This window comes from Pteronotus mesoamericanus, unplaced genomic scaffold (genome assembly GCF_021234165.1).
Source record: "Pteronotus mesoamericanus isolate MK-2021 breed Mesoamerican mustached bat unplaced genomic scaffold, CSHL_Meso_final scaffold_165, whole genome shotgun sequence".
NCBI classification, from domain to species: domain Eukaryota; kingdom Metazoa; phylum Chordata; class Mammalia; order Chiroptera; family Mormoopidae; genus Pteronotus; species Pteronotus mesoamericanus.
Genome location: NW_026555307.1, coordinates 7,706,693 through 7,725,961, shown reverse-complemented (window position 1 = coordinate 7,725,961; position 19,269 = coordinate 7,706,693). Strand labels below are relative to the sequence as shown.

General features: G+C 37.0%; 2 protein-coding genes across 2 annotated transcripts in view; one reads left to right on the top strand and one right to left on the bottom strand.

The window, feature by feature from the left end:
• Positions 1–19,269, bottom strand: part of LOC129083212 (zinc finger protein 420) — a 367,495-nt gene that overhangs the window by 258,311 nt on the left and 89,915 nt on the right. The window lies entirely within an intron of this gene.
• On the top strand, positions 3,325–17,121 carry LOC129083003 (zinc finger protein 567). The gene is made up of 4 exons (XM_054588795.1): positions 3,325–3,375; positions 9,797–9,923; positions 10,186–10,272; positions 15,404–17,121. The coding sequence occupies exons 1-4, from the start codon at positions 3,325–3,327 to the stop codon at positions 17,119–17,121; spliced, it is 1,983 nt and encodes a 660-aa protein (XP_054444770.1).

Genomic DNA, 19,269 nt, shown 5'->3' with positions numbered 1-19,269 from the left:
AAAAAATGAAAGACCTAGAATGGTGAGTTAGTTGTAATATAATTGAGACAAAAGAAGAAATATTAAAAGGCTATGTGAAAGGAAAAAAAGGAGAAAGAAAAACAACATTTAAGTTCTAAGGAAGAGCAAGGTGAAATTCATCTCAGCTGTTGGTGTTAGCCTGCTGACTTCTTTCTGGATCCATCTCTTTTTTTTTAATGAGCTCAGGGTCTGGGAGTTGATTGTACAAGTTCTGGCAACACCACCTACATCTTCACCTGCCTCTAAAAGGAGCTTCTGTTGAGATCGAGAGGCTGAGGCCTCCGTATCTCCCCTGGAAAGCACTGTTCATTCTTATGGGAAAATTGTGGGTGCATTCCCCCTGCCCTTACACCTCATACCTTGTTCTGCCTCAGTTCAGTTTCTGATTGAATAGCTTCCATTTCACAGGGGCAGGGAACAATCTATGTAAGAGTGTCAGCTCTCTTCTGTTTGGTGTAGACATCAGCTCTGTGTATGAGCCAAGGGCTGGGTGGTGCCCTGATTCCCCCTTGGTGCACACTTTCTGAACTCCTTGCTTTGATGGCCTCAGTGAAACAGGGCCCTAGGACCCAGTGTACTTTGTTTCCCTGTGAGGAGTTCAATATGGCCCCTTTTAGGTGTTCTTGCTGTCTTACTCTTGCTGATAATGCCCCCTATAGAGCTGTTAAGTCTGCCTAACCGGTTTTGCTGATCTTCCCCTGCTCCTGCAGAAGTTGAGGGCTGCGCTCAGTCTTCCCTTCCCAGAGGTTCAACCAAGGAGGGGGCCCAGACTGGCCTCAAATAATCTCAGGTGCACAGTCCCCAGCCAATCAACCCCGCAGCACACTGTAGCCCACACTGTCCTTTTGCACCACTGCACCAAGCTGGGGCTAAGAAATCACCTTGCTTTGCACCCCTTAAATCAATCCACCCAGGTGTACTGAGTGGAAGTAAATTGCTCCTGCAATCCTCCCTTGTTGGCCTGGCAGTTGCATATGCTGGGTATTTGCCCAGCACTCCTCAGCTCCCCTTTAAAAAAAGTTTCTCTGGATTCTCCCATTGCAGTGCCAAGCCATTGTCCAGCTTTCCACACACTACACCTCTCCAAAAACCAAGAGGTATATTGCAGTCATGACCAGCTACAGTCCTCCTCCAGCAGGACCAGGTGCAGACAGTATCTCTCAGTCTCTGGCACTCCCCCCAAACCCCTGCCCGTCAGTGTTCACTAGCTCTGTGTGTGTGTAGCCTGGTTCACCCCAACGACTTTTTGTACCCAAGTCGCTCTGCACCTGGATCTGGGGATACCCCGCCCTGGGAGGGGATGGAGCCCCTGGACTGCTATCTCTGACCAGATTCTCGATGGATGCAGGCATCGCAACCGCAGGTATCACGCTCACCACAGGTGCTCGTGCCACGCCCAGGGACTTTTCCTATCCACCTATAAAATCTTACTGCCTATTTTGAAGTGTCCTCTGTAATCTTTGGCTTCCAAACTCCGTATCAGCTAAGATTTTGTTGACCGTTATCTTTGTTTTTCAGAAGATCAGCTAAGTGTCCGCGTTGGGTGCCAGAGCAAGTGGACTTGGCTCCCACTACTTCACCACCATCTTCTGAATCTTATCCATTCTTTTTTTTTATACAATTTTTCCCCTACTTTTTGACTACAATGAATGATACGTCTATGAACATTTGCAGAGAAAAACCTCTGCATGGACTGTATTTTCATTCCTTTCAGTTGAATACCTAGTTGTGGAATCAGTGGGTTGTGTGGAAAAATGTATGTTTATAAGAAACTGCCAAACTGTTACACAAAGTTGTGCCATTTTACATTCCCACTAGTAAAATATGCAATTTACAGTAGCTTCGTAACCTCACCAACACCAGGTATGGCCACTCTTTAATTTTAGTCACACTTGGAAGTGTGTAATGGTATTTTAGTATTGTTTTAATTTTTATTTCCCTGATATGATTAAAATTGGTGGGTATTTTTTATTTTTTCATTTATATAATCTGTTTGTCATTTATATAATCTTCTAAGTTCAGACCTTTTGCCAATTTTTATGTGCATTGGTGGTTTTTTCACTCTTGTGTTGTGAGAGTTCTTTATACAAATGTTTGTTCAGGTAAAAGTACCGTGAATATCTTTTCTTAGTCAATGATTTGATTTTTTATTTTCCTAATAGGGCCTTGTAGAGTTGAGCATTTAATTTTTTTAAAAATACTTTATTTATTTATTTTTAGAGAGAGTGGAAGAAAGGGAAAAAGAGAGGGAGAGAAACATCGATCAGTTGCCTCTTGCACATGCCCTCACCGGTGACCAAAACTGCAACCCAGGCATGTACCTAGACTGGGAATTGAACCGGTGACCTTCAGGTCTGCGAGACAATGCCCAACCAAAAGTGCCACACTAGTCAGGGCTGAAGTTTTTAATTTTAAAGAAATCCAGTTTATCAGGTTTTCAAATTTTATGATCCATGCTTTTTAAGCCCTATCTCAGAAGTCTTTGCATACTCCCAGGGTTGTGCATATCTCACTCTTTGTTTACTATATGAGAATTGTGGTTTTAGATTTTCCTTTTAAGTAAATGATCCATTTCAACTTAATTCTTTTGTATGCTGTAAGGTAGAATTGAAGTTCCTTTTTTAAAATGGGTATTCAGGTTTTCCAGAATCATCTGTGAAAACAATCCTTTCCCTACTGAATTATCCTGGAGCCTTTATTAACAATCATTTGACTATACATATGTAGGTGTGTCTCTGTAGTATGCTTCATTGGTTTGTATATTTATGGTTTTACCAGTGTAACACAGCCATATTAAGTCCTAAAATCAGGTAACGCGAATCTTCCATCTCTATTTTTTTAATCTTGTTTTAGATATGCTAGGTGTTTTACATTTCCATGTAAATTTTAGACATAACTTACTGATCTCTATAAAGCAACCTATTTTGACTGTGATTGTCAAAGACTATAAATTGGTTGGAGATAATTGGTATGTTAATGGTAGTGTGTCTTCTATTCCACAGACCTGGTATATTTCCATGTTTATTTAGGTCTTTTAAAGTTTTTCTGAGCAGTTTTTTGTAGTTTTCAGTGTACAGGTCTTACAGATAGTTTGTTAAATTTATTCTTTAATTTCATTTTCAATTATTGTTAATATATAAAAGCGGACTTGATTTTTATATTTTCATATTAGTATCCTGTGACCTTGCTAAATTCACTTATTATTTCTAGTAGCCTTTTTGTGTAGATTCCTGTGGTCCTTTCTACATATTTGATCATGATCTACAAATATTTTCTCTTCTTTTTTTCTAGTCTGTATGCCTGATGTTTCTTCTTGTCATTCTTTATAGACTATCTACAGCATTAATAGAATTGGTGAGAGCAAATATATGTATATTTTAAATTTTACTTAATTCTTTTTCTTTATTTGAAATGATCATATGGTTTTATTATTTTACCCTGATATTATAATGATTATGTTAGTGGTTTTCAGATGTTATACTAATGTTGCATTCCAGCGGTGAGACACCGTGGTCATAATGTGTAATGCTTTTTTATATATCACTTTACTCAATTTGATAATATTGTATTAATTTTTTCATTGTAATTCATCAGGGACTCTGTAATATTCTTTATTGTCTTTTTTAATTTTGGTATCAGTGTAAGAGTTGCTTCATAAAATAAATTAAAAGGTACTCTTGTTTTTTTAAAAAAATTTAGGGTAATAGTCCCATTAACTCTTTTTTTTTTTTTTTTTTTTTTGGTAAATGAAAATTTATTACTATGGTGTTTTTATCATCAAATCTTATGATCTTGGTCTTTCCTTCTTGTCTTTGTGTGAGGCCAAAAAAAATACATTGATTATTTTAATAACCTTTGTGCCGAAACTTCACTATTTCCCTCAAAATTCAAACAACCATCATTGGATACAAAGGCTGTATTTTTAATTTCACTTACTTTTTATTTTATTTTTTTAATTTTATTTTAATTTATTTTTTCAAATACATTTGTCTCTGCCTACCCCCCACCACTTTCCCTTACCCCCTCTCTCCTTCCCTCCCTCAGCTCTTCCCCTTTGGTTTTGTCCATGAGTCCTTGCTATATGTTCCTTGACTTTCCCCTTCCCTTCCTTTTCCCCGCCCCTCCTCCCTCCTTCCCTCTTGTCTCTGTTGATTTCTTTTCCTTTCAGCATTGCTGGTATTATTTTCTTGCATCTTTGTATTGTTGGTTAGGTTCCGCTTATAGGTGAGATCATATGGTATTTGTCTTTCGCCCCCTGGCTTATTTCGCTTAGCATAATGCTCTCCAGTTCCATCCATGCTGTCGCGAAGTTTATAGTTCTTTTTTTCTTTCTGCTGCGTAGTATTCCACTGTGTATATGTACCATAACTTTTTCGTCCAATCATCTACTGATGGGCATTTAGGTTGCTTCCAACAGTTGGCTATTGTAAATTGTGCTGCTATGAACATTGGGGTGCATAGGTTCTTTTCTATTGGCGTTTTGGTGTTCTTAGGGTATAGTCCCAGCAGGGGAATCACTGGATCAAAAGGCAGTTCCATTTTCAGCTTTTTGAGGAAATTCCACACTGCTTTCCATAGTGGCTGCACCAGGCTGCATTCCCACCAACAGTGTGCTAGGATTCCCTTTTCTCCACAGCCTCGCCAGCACCTGTTGTTTGTGGATCTGTTTATGATGGCCATTCTGACCGGTGTGAGGTGGTACCTCATGGTGGTTTTGATCTGCATTTCTCTGATGGCTAGTGATGCTGAGCATCCTTTCAAATGCCTCTGGGCCCTCTGTATCTCCTCCTTGGAAAAGCGTCTGCCCAGGTCCTTTGCCCATTTTTTGATTGGATCGTTTGTCTTCATGGAGTGCAGTCCTGATAGTTCTTTATTTTTTCTTGGAGATCAAACCTCTATCTGATGTATCATTAGCAAATATATTTTCCGATATGGTAGGCTCCCTTTTCATTTTGCTGATGTTTTCTTTATCTGTGCAGAAGCTTCTTATTTTGATGAGGTCCCACCTGTTTATTCTTTCCTTTATGTCCCTTCCTTTAGGAGACAAATCGGTAAAAATACTGCTGAGTGGGATATCTGAGAGTTTCCTGCCTATGTTCTCCTCTAGGACTTTTATGGTGTTGCAACTTATATTTAAGTGTTTTATGCATCTTGAGTTTGTTTTTGTGTATGGTGTAAGCTGATGTTAAAATTTCAGTTTTTTGCATGTAGCTGTCCAGGTCTCCCAACACCATTTGTTGAAGAGGCTATTTTTACTCCACTTTATGCTTCTGCTCCCTTGTAAAATATTAATTGACTGTAGAGACATGGGTTTATTTCTGGGCTTTCTATTTTGTTCCACTGATCTATGTGTCTGTTCTTGTGCCAGTACCAGATTGTTTTGATTATAGTGGCCTTGTAGTAGAGTTTGATGTCCGGTATTGTGATCCCTTCTACTTTGTGTTTCTTTCTCAAAATTACTGTGGCTATTCAGGGTCATTTATGGTTCCATATAAATTTTTGAAATGTCTGTTCTCTTTCTGTGAAATATGTCATTGGTATCTTAATAGGGATTGCATTGAATCTATAAATTGCTTTGGGTAGTATGGACATTTTGATGATATTAATTCTTCGAGTCCATGAGCACAGTATGTGCTTCTATTTATTTGTGTCTTCCTTAATTTCTTTCTTCAGTGTTGTATAGTTTTCTGCGTACAGGTCTTTTACCTCCTTGGTTAAATTTATCCTAGGAACTTTATTTTTCTTGTTGCTAATAGCAAATGGTATTTGTTTTCTGATTTCTTCTTCTATTTCATTGCTAGTGTACAAAAATGCCTGTGATTTCTGAATATTGACTTTGTATCCCGGTGTTTTGCCAAATTCACTTATTAGGTTGAGGAGTTTTTTGGTAGAGTCTACAGGGTTTTCTATGTACACTATCATGTCATCTGCAAACAGTTTTTACTTCCTCCTTTCCACTTTGGATGTCTTTTATTTCTTTTTCTTGTCTGACCACTGCGGCTAGGACTTCCAATACTATGTTGAATAGAAGTGAAAGCAGACATCCTTGTCGTGTTCCTGATCATAGGGGGAAAGCTTTTAGTTTTTGCCCGTTGAGTATGATGTTGGCTGTAGGTTTTTCATATATAGCCTTTATTTCATTGAGGTATGCCCCCTTTATTCCCATTTTGCTGAGTGTATTTATCATAAATGGGTACTGTACCTTATCGATTGCTTTTTCTGCATCTATCGAGATGATCATGTGGTTTTTGTCTTTACATTGTTTATGTGATGTATTACATTTATTGATTTGCATATATTGAACAATCCCTGCATCCCTGGGATGAATCCCACTTCATAATGGTGGATGATCTTTCTAATGTATTGCTGGATGCAGTTTGCCAATATTTTGTTGAGGATTTTAGTGTCTATGTTCATCAGTGATATTGGCCTGTAGTTTTCTTTCTTTGTAGCATCTCTATCTGGTTTGGGGATTAAGGTGATGCTCTCTTAAAAAGAGTCTGGAAGTCTTCTTTCCTCTTGGATTTTCAGGAATAGTCTGAGAAGAACAGGAGTTAGCTCTTCCTTAAGTTTTTTGTAAAATTCTCCTATGAAACCATCCGGCCCTGGGCTTTTGTGTGCCGGGAGTTTCTTGATTACTGCTTCAATTTCCCTAGCTGTTATCTATTCAAGCTTTCTGCTTCTTCTTCATTCATTGTTGGAAGATTATACTTTTTAGAAATTTGTCCATTTCATTATAGGTTTTCAAATTTCTTGGCATATAATTGTTCATAGCAGTTTCTTAAAATCCTTTGTATTTCTGTGGTATCAGTTGTTACTTCTCTTCTTTCATATCTGATATTATTTATTTGGGTCCTCTTCCATTTTTTTCTTGATGGGTCTGCTTAAAGGCTTGTCAATTTTATTTATCTTTTCAAAGAACCAGCTTCTGGATTGGTTGATCCTCTGAATTGTTCTTTTTGTCTCTATGTCATTTAGTTCTGCTCTAATCTTGACTATTTCCTTCCTTCCACTTGCTCTGGGATTTATTTGTTGTTGTTTCTCTAGTTCTTGAAGTTGTAGTGTTAGGTCTTTTATTTGAAATGTTTCTATGTTTTTTAGGTAGGCCTGTATTGCTATGATCTTCCCTCTCAAGACTGCCTTTGCTGTGTCCCAGAAGTTTTGGACTGTTGTCTGTTCATTTTCATTTGTTTCCAGAAACTGTTTGATTTTTTCTCTTATCTCATTATTGACCCATTCATTGTTTAATAGTGTGCTGTTCAAATCCACAAGTTTGCCAGTTTTTGAGGTTTGTCCTTGAGGTTGGTTTCCAGTTTCAAGCCCTTGTGGTCTGAGGAAATGCTTGGTATTATTTCAGTTTTCCTGAATTTGCTGAGGCTTGCTTTGTGTCCTATCATGTGGTCTGTCTTTGTAAAAGTTCCATGCGCATTTGAAAAGAATATGTTTTTGCTTCTTTGGGTTGAAAGTTTCTAAAATGTCAGTTAAGTCCATTCGATCTAATGCATCATTTAGGTCCACAATATCCTTGTTGATGTTTTGTTCGGAAGATCTGTCCCTTTTTGACAACGGGATGTTAAAATCCCCTAATATCAGTGTGTTGCTGTCTATGTCTTTCTTGAAGTTGTCCAAGATTTTCCATATATATTTGGGTGCTCCTATGTTGGGTGCATATAAGTTTACAATGTTTATGTCTTCTTGATAGATTCTTCCTTTAAGTATTAGACGTGCCCCTCTGGGTCTCTTTTTATGGCCTTCGTTTTGAAATCTATTTTGTCTGATAAAGTATTGCTACTCCGGCTTTTTTTTTCCTGTCCATTTGGTTGAATTTTTTTTTCCCATCCCTTTACTTTCAGTCTGTATAGGTCCTTTGTTCTGAGGTGGGTCTCCTGTAGGTAGCATATGTGTGGGTCATGTTTTCTTATCATTCAGCTATCCTGTGTCTTTCGATTGGGGCATTTAGCCCATTTACATTGAGAGTTATGTTGATAGAATCTTATTCATTTTTTCCCTTGTACCAGGGTTTTCTCTTTCTCACTCTTTTTCTTCATCTTCTTAAACCAGTCTGTTTAGCATTTCTTGCAGTGCTGGTTTGGTGGTGATGTATTCTTTTAGTCTTCTTTTTTCTGGGAAACTCCTTATTTCACCTTCTATTTTAATTGAGATCCTTGCTGGGTAGAGCAGTCTTGGTGCAAACCTTTGCTTTTCATTACTTGGAATATTTCTTGCCATTCCCTTCTGGCTTGTAGAGAAGTCAGCGACTAGCCATATTGAGGCTCCCTTGTATGTTACTACCTGTTTCTCCCTTGCTGCCTTAGGATTCTTTCTTTGTCTTTGATATTTGTCATTTTAATGATGATGTGTCTTGAAGTGGGCCTCGTGGGTCCCTCTTGAATGGGGCCCTCTGTGCTTCCTAACTTGTGTTACTTTTTCTCTCCTCAAATTAGGAAAGTTTTCCATCATTACTTTTTCAAACCTCACCACTCCCCCATCACTCCCACCTCAGGTATGAAGCAGCTGATATATCCTTAAGCTTCTGGCTGCTGCTTTTTACCCTGGCCCTCTGAGGGTAGGTAGGTTCTCCTTTTTCTCATGTTCCTTAGGTCTCAAGCAAAGAATTGGTTAGTGTATATATACATAGATTTGTGGGTCTTACTTTCTACAGCTCTCTTTTTTTTCAGGGCTTTACCCTTTATACTCTCCTGCTGTTTTGTCAGCTCCCATTTCTGACACTTGAGTCTGTAAGGCTTCAGTTTGTTACTGCTTGAGTTATCAGCATGTTGTGGCATGCTGGTAATCAGCAAAGCAGAAATTTTAACCTCACCAGGTGCGCTTCTGTTTTTCAAAACTCTTTTCTGGTGTCTGTCAGCTTTTTCCTAAGATCTCTGTCATCTCTCCAACAATTGCTCAGTTTAACTCTCAACCTGGACTTCTGGCAGAGTTAATAAACAGATTTTAGGTCTCATTCATTCTATACTTCTCTCACTTGCAGAATTTATCCCTGAATCTACAGCTCTTCTGCCTTTCAGTTCTGTTCTGTACCATGTTTGAGGAAGGGCACTGTGGTTTTCTGCCTTAAGAGCTGTGGGATTTTGGGTACAGTACTTCATGCAAAAATGCCACAAATTTGAGTTTCAGCCATTGCAATTGCTATCTTCTAAGGATATTTCTGCTTGTTTTTCAGTGCTATCTGTTAGTTGGTTATAATATATTGTGTTCAGATTTTATAATCTGAGGGATTGTTTTCCTGACCAATTCACACTATGATAACTGGATGCTGAAAGTCACTCCCATGTATTTTAAAGTCACATTCTTCTTGCACATCACAGTAATATTAAAGGGAAAAAAATTCACCTCAGTGAATGCTGAGAAAATTGTTCTGCTGTTGTGATACACGGCATCTTTTACATTCTTCCCTTGTACTGCCTGTAATACCTTTTTGCAGGTTTGTGTTTACATATAGCTTCTTGAAGATATGTATTGCATGCTTTGAGGCTGTAGCTTCTTGAAAGCAGGGACAGTATTTTGCCTTGTCATCCAAGAGAATGAGGGCAGTTTTGGGGTATAAAGTGACTTCACAGTAAATAGTTTTAGAATGGATTATTAAATAAATTTGGTGGCAGGTACTTTTTGTTTTCTTCACAATGTAAATCACAAAACAAGAAAAATGATGGCCTTTTTTTGCAAGTTTTCTTATGAATGCCACAAAGAAACAGGATCGAAACTAGTCCCCAGTATCTAGTCAACTTGTGGTAATCATAGTTTCTATCCATTGCAGGGATCAGTGTCATTTAAAGATGTGACTGTGGATTTCACAGAGGAGGAATGGCAGCACCTGGATCCTGCTCAGAAGACTCTATACATGGATGTGATGTTGGAAAATTATTGCCACCTCATTTCTGTGGGTAAGAAAACCTGCATGAAACTTCCAGTATCATATATGTTCTTTCAAAGTGCTTCAAGTATGTGTGATCTTCAATTTCAGGGATAAGAGGTGATGAATCCTTTTTGGTTAACAGAAAGAGTTTATCTTTCACTTGCCCAGTGCAAGGTATTAAATTTACTGTTAAGCAAAGGTGCATCTTAATTTGCAGTACTGAAAATGCACCTTACTAGTTTTTAAGTGTATTGAACCCTAAGCAACTAATCCTGATCTTCCCTCATCAGGCTGTCACATGACCAAGCCTGATGTGATCCTCAAGTTGGAACGAGGAGAAGAGCCATGGACACCATTGACAAGTCACACCTGCTTAGGTGAGTTTCTGATTCTCAGGCAGATGAAACTAGTGGAAAATAAATTTATAAGCAGTTATAGGGTTGATGGCAACTTTGAAATATTTTGGGAATATCTTTTTAAAGGTTTTTAACCTTTAGAATTGTCATTATGCCTGCAAACTTGAAGCAAACTTTCTAATATCACTCTCCCTATATCTTTTTCTTTACTAGTTTGTTTGATGTTACCAAAGATAGTTGCCACTCTTGACTTAATCAGAATGTACTATGAACTTTCCTTCTTTTAAGTCTTTTTTTTTATTTGTCTTTTTCTGGCATTCTCATTCCCTTCTCTCACTGCTATTGTATAGATTTCTTTTAGGAATTCTTAAATCAGTCTCTAGAAAATTGAAAATTCTTGGTTTATGCTTCTCTTCTTAGTTGCTTTCCATTTCTTTTTTCCATTCTTACCTCAGATTTATTTTATGTGCTAAGTTTATGTTCTCATTCTCAGCATAAACCTAGCTATTAATTTTAAAACTCCTATGCTTGGCCCATACTGATAATTCCATAGTTAGCATTTTCTTCCATTAAATGTCATGTTCATTTTATTTATTATTTATTTATTTATTTATTTTTAACCTCACCCAAGGATATGTGTATTGATTTTAGAGAGAGAGGAAGGGATAGAGAGAAAGAGAGAGAGAGTGTGAAAGAAAGAGAAACATTGATGTGAGAGAGAACCATCAATAAGCTGCCTCCCGTATGAAACATGACTGGGGATCAAACCTGAAACCTAGGTAGGTGCTCTGACCAGGAACAAAACCTGCAATCTTTTGGTGTACGGCATGATGCTCCAACCTACTGAGCCACTCGGGCAGGGCTTATGGTTGATTTTATATAGCTGATCACCAATTACTAGGTCAATCCTTGGTTGTTTTTTAAATATATTTTATTGATTATGCTATTACATTTGTCCCAGTTTTTCCCCCTTTGCTCATCTTCACCCAGTACTCCACCTTCCCTCCAGCAGTTTCACCCACTTTTTTCATGTCTGTGGGTTGTGCATATAAGTTCTTTGGCTTCTACCTTTCCTATACTATTTTTAACATCCCCCGGTCTATATTTTACCTACCAATTATACTTCTTAATTCTTGCACCTTAACCCCAAATCTCCCCCTACCCTCTCCCTGCTGATAACCCTCCAAATGATCTTCATATCTATGATTCTGTTCCTCTTCTGATTGTTTGCTTAGTTTGTTTTTTTTAGATTCAGTTGCTGATACTCATGAATTTGTTGCCATCTTAACGTTCATAGTTTTGATCTTCTTTTTCTTAAATAAGCCTCTTTAACATTCTGTAATAATGACTTGGTGGTGATGAACTCCTTTAGCTTTACCTTGTCTGGGAAACACTTTATCTGCCCTTCCATCCTAAACAATAGCTTTGCTGGATAGGGTAATCTAGGTTGTAGGTAGTTGCTTTTCATCACTTTGAATATTTCTTGTCAGTCCCTTCTTGCCCGCAGTTTCTTTTGAGAAATCAGTTGATAGTCTTAAAGGAACTCTTTGGTAGGTAATTCTCTGCTTTTCTCTTGCTGTTTTTAAGAAGCACTCTTAAATCTTTAACCTTTGGCACTTTAATTATGATATGTCTTGATATGGTCCTTTTTGGCTCCAACTTCTTTGAGACTCTTGGTGCTTCCTGGACTTGTATGTTTATTTCCTTGACCAAATTAGGGACGTTTCCTTTCAATATTTTTTCAAATAAATTTTCAATCTCTTGCTCTTGCTCTTCTCTTTCTGGCATCCCTATGATTTGGATTTTGGCACATTTGGAGATGTCACAGAGGTTCCTAAACCTATCCTCATTTTTCTGAATTCTTGTTTCTTCTTTTTGATATGGTTGAATGTTTATCTCTTCCTTATATTCCAAATTGTTGGTTTGAATCCCAGCTTCCTTCCCTTCTCCGTTGGTCTCCTGTAGATTATTCTTTATTTCACTTAGTGTAACTTTCATTTCTTCCTTTATTTTTTTGCCCTGTTCAAGGTGTTCTCTGAGCATCCTGATAACCAGTATTTTGAACTCAGATAGTTTGGCTATCTCCGTTTCACTTAGTTCTTTTTCTGGGGTTTTATTCTGCTCTTTCATGTGGCCCACATTTCTTTGTCTCCTCAATTTGGCAGGCTCCATATGTTTGTTTCTGTGTATTAGGTAGAGCTGCTTTTACTCCATGTCTTAGTAGCATAGCATATGTAAAAAAAAAAAGCACCTGTAAATTGTGTGGGGCAGAACCTTAAGTAATTGCCAGGGCAGGACAACCCGTTTCACCACTTTGTGGCTGTGTGGGAACAGCTCATAGTGGAGACAATGCTGCCTCCTGGCTTCTGGCAGTTTGCTTGGCATTCACCCTGTTTCCAGTCACTTCACTCCTTTCCCCTGTTCGACTGATGCCCTTCCAGCTGCTGGTCAGGTGGTAAGTCCCTGAGCAGGTGGGTTTCCATAGGTTCTAAGACCATGCTGGCCCTTGAAGCAGCAAAAATCTGGTTATTTCTTCAGCTACCCCAACCCCACTGGTTTTTAACACCAGAGCTAACAGGGATCTATTTTCCCAGTAATGGAACCCTGGTCTGTGTGGTCTGGCATGGGGCTGAGTTTGCTCACTCTCAAGGTATCCCTCCCATCCATTGTCCTTTCCACTGCTGCCTCCACCTTTCTGCTCCATTCCGCCTCTCTGCCCCACATCACCTCTCGCCCATCTCTGCGACTCAACTCCATCCCTGCTACGTATCTGAATGAATGTGTCTTCTTTAAATCCTTGGCTGACAGACCAGCTTGATTTTCTGACAGTCCTGGATGTTAGTAGTTTTGAGATCTGGTTGTAATTCTTTCTATGGTTGTGTGAGGAAGTGAAGCACATCTACCCATGCCTCCATCTTGACTGGAACTCTATATTATAATAATCTCATTTATTCTCAGGACTTGAGCTCTTTGTTTTTTGTCTATGCTTCTGAATGGACATACTCAGATAATTTCTCCCACCTTCACTCTAGTCCTTTAGGAATTCTACATTATAATGTCTTACCTATTTTGTGGCATATGTTAGACATAAAAATCACTAACTTTTCTAGCTCTTAAATTGTTTTCCCTTACCTATTTTTTACTTATTTTCTCCTGCCTGATATCTGCTTGATTCTTCTTTCTCTGCCATCATCTCTATGGTTCCCTTTACAATTTGTGTTATGTTTACCAGCCTCTGAAATATATTTACTTCTCCCATATTTACATTTCTCATTGACATTCTACAAAATAACTATCTTATTTTATGTCTTGATTATTGTATTTGCAGCTCATCTTCACTATAATTTTTCCTAGTTCATTAAAATTATATTGTTACTTCTCTGACAACATATGTTACTTGTTATTTGTTATTTTTTTAATATGAAATTGAAATTCTTCATCTTTCAAGGTCTAACATAATAAGTCCTAATCCAGTCTTTTCAACTTTGTTTCTCTCTCTTATAGGAAACTCTTGGTAATTTCCACTTAATCCAACTTTTCTCCAAATATAGGATTTGTCATCTCTGTACTTTTCATTATACTGTGTTCTCCCTTCCACAAACTGTATATCTTATGGTTCAGTCTTGAGATTTCTTCTCTATGAACTATTCCTTGACTACTCCACATCATGTCCATAGTTTTCTTTTTCTGTGAATTCCTATGCTACTTATGAATTATAACACACACAGTACTTGGATATGATTATATCATTTAATACCTAATTGTACATGGTTTATGCTTAAGGTCTCTTTCCATCAAAGATAAGATCCCCTGTTTCTGCCTTTGCTAAACAATAACTTGTTTAGATATTTAGTAGTTGTTCCATGACCTGTTGGTGGAGCTATACAGGAGAGATATCTGTTTCCCCCAGTCAGAAAGCATGTACTTATAAGTTCCTGTTAGATATACCTGTATAGGCTATGGCTATATACATTCTGAATGAGTTGTTTGGTTTCTATCAAGCACACCACCTATGATATACAGTATTAATGTAAACTTTTTATGGCTGTGATTTGTCAGATATGGGAACAACCCTTAAAACTTGTTTGAATGTAAGGGATGATTCTAGAGGATGTAAAATTTTGTTTACAGGATAAATTCCTTATATGTTAGTGTTGGTGGTAATGGTCTCAAGGCAGAAAAAGATTTTGGAGCCTAGATTTAACATTGTTCCACAATATTTGGATGATTACAAAGTAACAGAAGTCAAATATAACTCTAAACTTATAAGAGAAATGAAAGTTAAAGTTACAGAAAGATCTAGAACCAGAATGAGCAATCTCATCTGTAGTTAGGTAATGTTACTGTATTGGGGAAGGACTTGAATAGTGTTTCTTTTAAACCTGAAAAAATAAGTCAGCAATTGAAAAGAGGAATAGTTATAATTGATAGTCATGAGAGTTTTTAGTTGAACAATTCTGAAAAAAATTGACAATAATGGCAATCTAAATACACCAGTCAATGTAACTCTAGTCTGTTTTAAATTTCCTGTTGTGTTTTTTTAGTTTTTTGTCACAAGAGAAAATTATTCTCAGCTATATAGAGGATCAGACCTACAATATAGGATAATTTTTCTAAACACTGGGAAATTAATTAATGCTTGGAATTATAAATTTACCATTGATGGCTAGAAGGACAGGGATGGTAGAACAACTGGAAGTTTTTACCTTGCAACCTAGGGGTAATATATAAAAATAAAGGCTCTGTTCTGTGTCCTCCAGAGGTAGTCCTTCCTCTAATATTTTCCCTGAATAAGCTTTTCTACTAACCTTGTCCATCCTATTTAAAGATTAATGCCCTTGATAGGGTCACTTCATTGCCTCTGAATCTGCCTATCCAAGCATCAGTCCCTCTTTCACCATTTTTGTCTTCTGTTCCCTGCTTCTTGTGTTCAGTCAACTTTATGTATGAATTTCTGTTGAAAAGTTATTAACATTCATTTCTTATTTTTTTATTCCTTTCCACACTGAAGCAGAGATTTTATTTAGCTTCTGTGTCCCAGGAAGGGAGTAATTGGTCTGGGGTCTTTTTTGGCCGCATATAATAGACCCTAATTCAGTTCCTTTTCATAGCAAATGTGTGAAGATTCACAAGTTGTTAAATTTTTTTCTAGAAAAAAACTGGAAGGCTGAAGACTTTTTAGTGAAACTCAAAGAATGCCAAGATAAGCATTCTAGATCAGTTGTATTCATAAGTCCCAAAAAACTGATTAAGGAAAACAATAATGCATGTGACAGGACATTTACTTTAAGCAAAAACCCTATAAATTCAAAAAATCTAATTCCCGAATATGAAAGTCATGGAAAGATTTTTAAAAATGTATCAGAATTAATCATCGGTAATCTAAGTCCTACAAGAAAGAGGCATAATGAGTATTATGGATATGAGAAATCACTCTTCAATACTAAACCAGAGATAGCTCACCATGGAGTCAAATCCCATAATCAACATGGTAGAGGTATCAGTCATAATGAAGTGCTGATGCAATATCATAAGATGGAAACTCAACTACAATCATTTGGATGTAATGACTGTGAGAAATTATTGCTTAAAAAAGGTTTACTTACACATCACAGAGCTTACAGAAATGAAAACCCATCTGAGTATAATAAAAGGAGAAGAGCAACCAATACTGAAAAAAAACATATATGCACTGAATGTGGGAAGTCCTTCTGCAGGAAGTCAGTATTGATTCTGCATCAGGGAATTCACACAGAGGAAAAACCTTATCAATGCCATCAATGTGGAAATTCATTTAGAAGGAAATCATATCTCATTGATCATCAAAGAACTCACACAGGAGAGAAACCCTTTGTTTGTAATGAATGTGGTAAGTCCTTCCGTCTAAAGACAGCCCTCACTGATCATCAGAGAACACATACAGGGGAGAAGTCATATGAATGTTCACAGTGTAAGAATGCCTTCAGATTGAAGTCACACCTTATTCGTCATCAGAGAACTCATACAGGAGAAAAACCATATGAGTGTAATGACTGTGGAAAGTCTTTCCGCCAGAAGACAACGCTCTCTCTACATCAGAGAATTCATACAGGAGAAAAGCCCTATATTTGTATAGAATGTGGGAAGTCCTTTCACCAGAAGGCAAATCTTACTGTACATCAAAGAACTCATACAGGGGAAAAGCCCTATATTTGTAATGAATGTGGGAAGTCCTTCTCCCAGAAGACAACCCTTGCTCTTCATGAGAAAACTCATAATCAGGAGAAACCCTATATTTGTAATGAATGTGGTAAGTCCTTCCGCCAGAAGACAACCCTTGTAGCGCATCAGAGAACACATACTGGGGAAAAATCTTATGAATGTCCTCACTGTGGGAAGGCCTTTAGAATGAAGTCATACCTCATTGATCATCACAGAACTCACACAGGAGAGAAACCATATGAATGTAATGAATGTGGAAAATCCTTCAGTCAGAAGACAAATCTCAATCTACATCAGAGAATTCATACAGGTGAAAAACCGTATATTTGTAATGAATGTGGGAAGTCCTTTCGCCAGAAAGCAACCCTCACTGTACATCAGAAAATACACACAGGTCAGAAATCCTATGAATGTTCTCAGTGTGGGAAGGCCTTTAGCAGGAAGTCATATCTCATTCATCATCAAAGAACTCATACCGGAGAGAAACCATACAAATGTAATGAATGTGGGAAGTGCTTCCGCCAGAAGACAAATCTCATTGTACATCAGAGAACCCACACAGGAGAGAAACCCTATATTTGTAATGAGTGTGATAAATCCTTCAGTTATAAGAGAAACCTCATTGTCCATCAAAGAACTCACAAGGGAGAAAACATGGAGATGCAATAAATGGTGTGATTTCTTTGTGAAGCTTTCCTTTCCAAGTTATTATACAACTTTAGTTTCTTTTTAAAACATGCTAATATGGTAATTTTAATCACAAATGTCATAATAGTTAATAATTTAAAGTACCGTACAGCATGACTGTTTTATCGTTTAATAGCATAAAAATGGGTGTGATCATTGTTACTGAACTCTATCAGCAATGATTCTAATTTTTTAAGTTCTGCTGACTCCGTTTATTTTTAAGACTTATACATGGAGAGGCAAAAGAATAATAATAATAATAATAATAATAATAATTATAAACAGTTTCCATAAGAGAAATGAAATATGGACTATATTTCTCATTGCACTCAGTGAAATAATAAGTAGTTGTTATTTCTTCTAAGATTATCACTTCCCTGCCTTATAACATCATGAAGTAGTTGCATGTCTTTATATATTTTTATAATACATCATGAATTCCTTGTGTCTTTTTTCACTTGACATTCTGAAGATTCATACATTATTGTATGGGCAGTAGTGTTTTTATATTCATTTTGTATATTTCATTTTAAGACTATACCACTGTTTATCCTCCAGATGGTTATTTGTATTTTTTATAATTTTGCATTGTAATGAAGATACTGCTATAAATATCGTTGTATATTTTTGTGTGTGTATGTATTTCCATTGATTTTATGCTGAGACTGAAATTACTCTACCCAAGGGTGTATTTAAGCTTTTTCAGCTTATGATAGATACTGCCAAACATCTCGTAGATATTCCAGCTGAGATAATTCACTTTGAAAAGTAACAGCTCTGATTGTAATCAGTGTGGAAAAAGGTCTTTAACAATCATTCAATTGGAGAATTCCTATTAAAAACAAATTCTTACGATGTCATTATTGTCACAGTGCTGTTGTGAATATATGAATGTCATTAATGTAAAAAGAGCTTTAGCTGTGGCTGAAACCTTACACAATACTATTGGAGGGAATCCTGTAGGTGTCATGATTATAGGGGTAATTTTAGTCCTGGTTTACATCTTATTCAGCATCAAAGAGTTCATACTAGAAAAAGGGAGGTTAAGAAGGGACATAGGTGAGTAAAATTTTTAAGCATAGTAATCACAGTAGACACAGTTATGAAAAATGTATAAGTAAGCTTACATATAATATAACATGCCTATATAAAATAAGCCTTTTATAGCTTGGTTTATCTTACAGAGCCTGTGGGTCTCTGGAAATTCCAAATGAAAACTCATCGAAGAGGTTTTGATGTTTGAGAATTGGAGATCTGCTAAGACAATAGCATCTCTACCATCTTTTCTGTGAAAATAGTAAGCTCAGCAGCAACTTGAATAGTGTTACTAAATGCCCTTCTTGAGGAGGTTTTATTAACCCATATTTATACATACAATTATTGTGCGTAATAAAACATTGTAGAAATTAAAATAAGCAAGAGGTTTTTTCCCCAGAAAAAGTAGAGCTGTAAACCAGCTCTAAATAAGAAGAAAAATGGTTGGTAGCTCAAGTGTCTGGCAAAATAATGCTTATAAGCCTTCTGGCCTATAAAAAGGGGCAGCAATTGCCAGTGGAGAGTAAATGGAAACATGCTTGTCAGTCCTGATCCTGCAGGTAATTTCAGAGCAGAAAAGAACAATGGGTGATGGAGAAAATCAGACATGATAAAAATTTAGATTTGGACATAAGATAAAAGATATAATGCCTATTCTAACTAGAGAAAACTTTGTGATATTTAACTTTAATAATCACTATGCTTAGACACTTTTAAAGATTGCAGGCAGGATGAATATATAGTAAAATAACTACACGTAGATAAGACTGCCAGTTCTATATTCCTAACTATGAAAACCTAGGAAGTACTTCATTTGAATAAATCTATTTGTAGGTGAGTAAATAGTATTAATATACTAACAGTGGTGACTACTAACAAAATAATTGTAGTCATAACCATGGATGCAAGCCTTCCTCTTTTACCTGGGTATGTAGTGACTGGGAGGCATGGTCTAACTACATCTGTTTGTTCTAGCCTCAACCCCCAAAAAATATTGGAAATGTATGTATCAGCATTCTCTTGGATATTCTATTCTTTCTTATCTTTGCTTTCCTTGGCATTTCCATGGTTATCACAAAAGTGTAAGTTTTCTGG

What these genes read in the sequence shown, in the direction of transcription:
- LOC129083003 (XM_054588795.1), top strand. Translation starts at nt 3,325, where the DNA reads ATGTTTCTTCTTGTCATTCTTTATAGACTATCTACAGCATTAATAGAA. An exon ending in TTGCCACCTCATTTCTGTGG is followed by an intron (nt 9,924 to 10,185) that starts GTAAGAAAACCT and finishes TTCCCTCATCAG; the next exon opens with GCTGTCACATGACCAAGCCT. An exon ending in GACAAGTCACACCTGCTTAG is followed by an intron (nt 10,273 to 15,403) that starts GTGAGTTTCTGA and finishes ATTTTTTTCTAG; the next exon opens with AAAAAAACTGGAAGGCTGAA.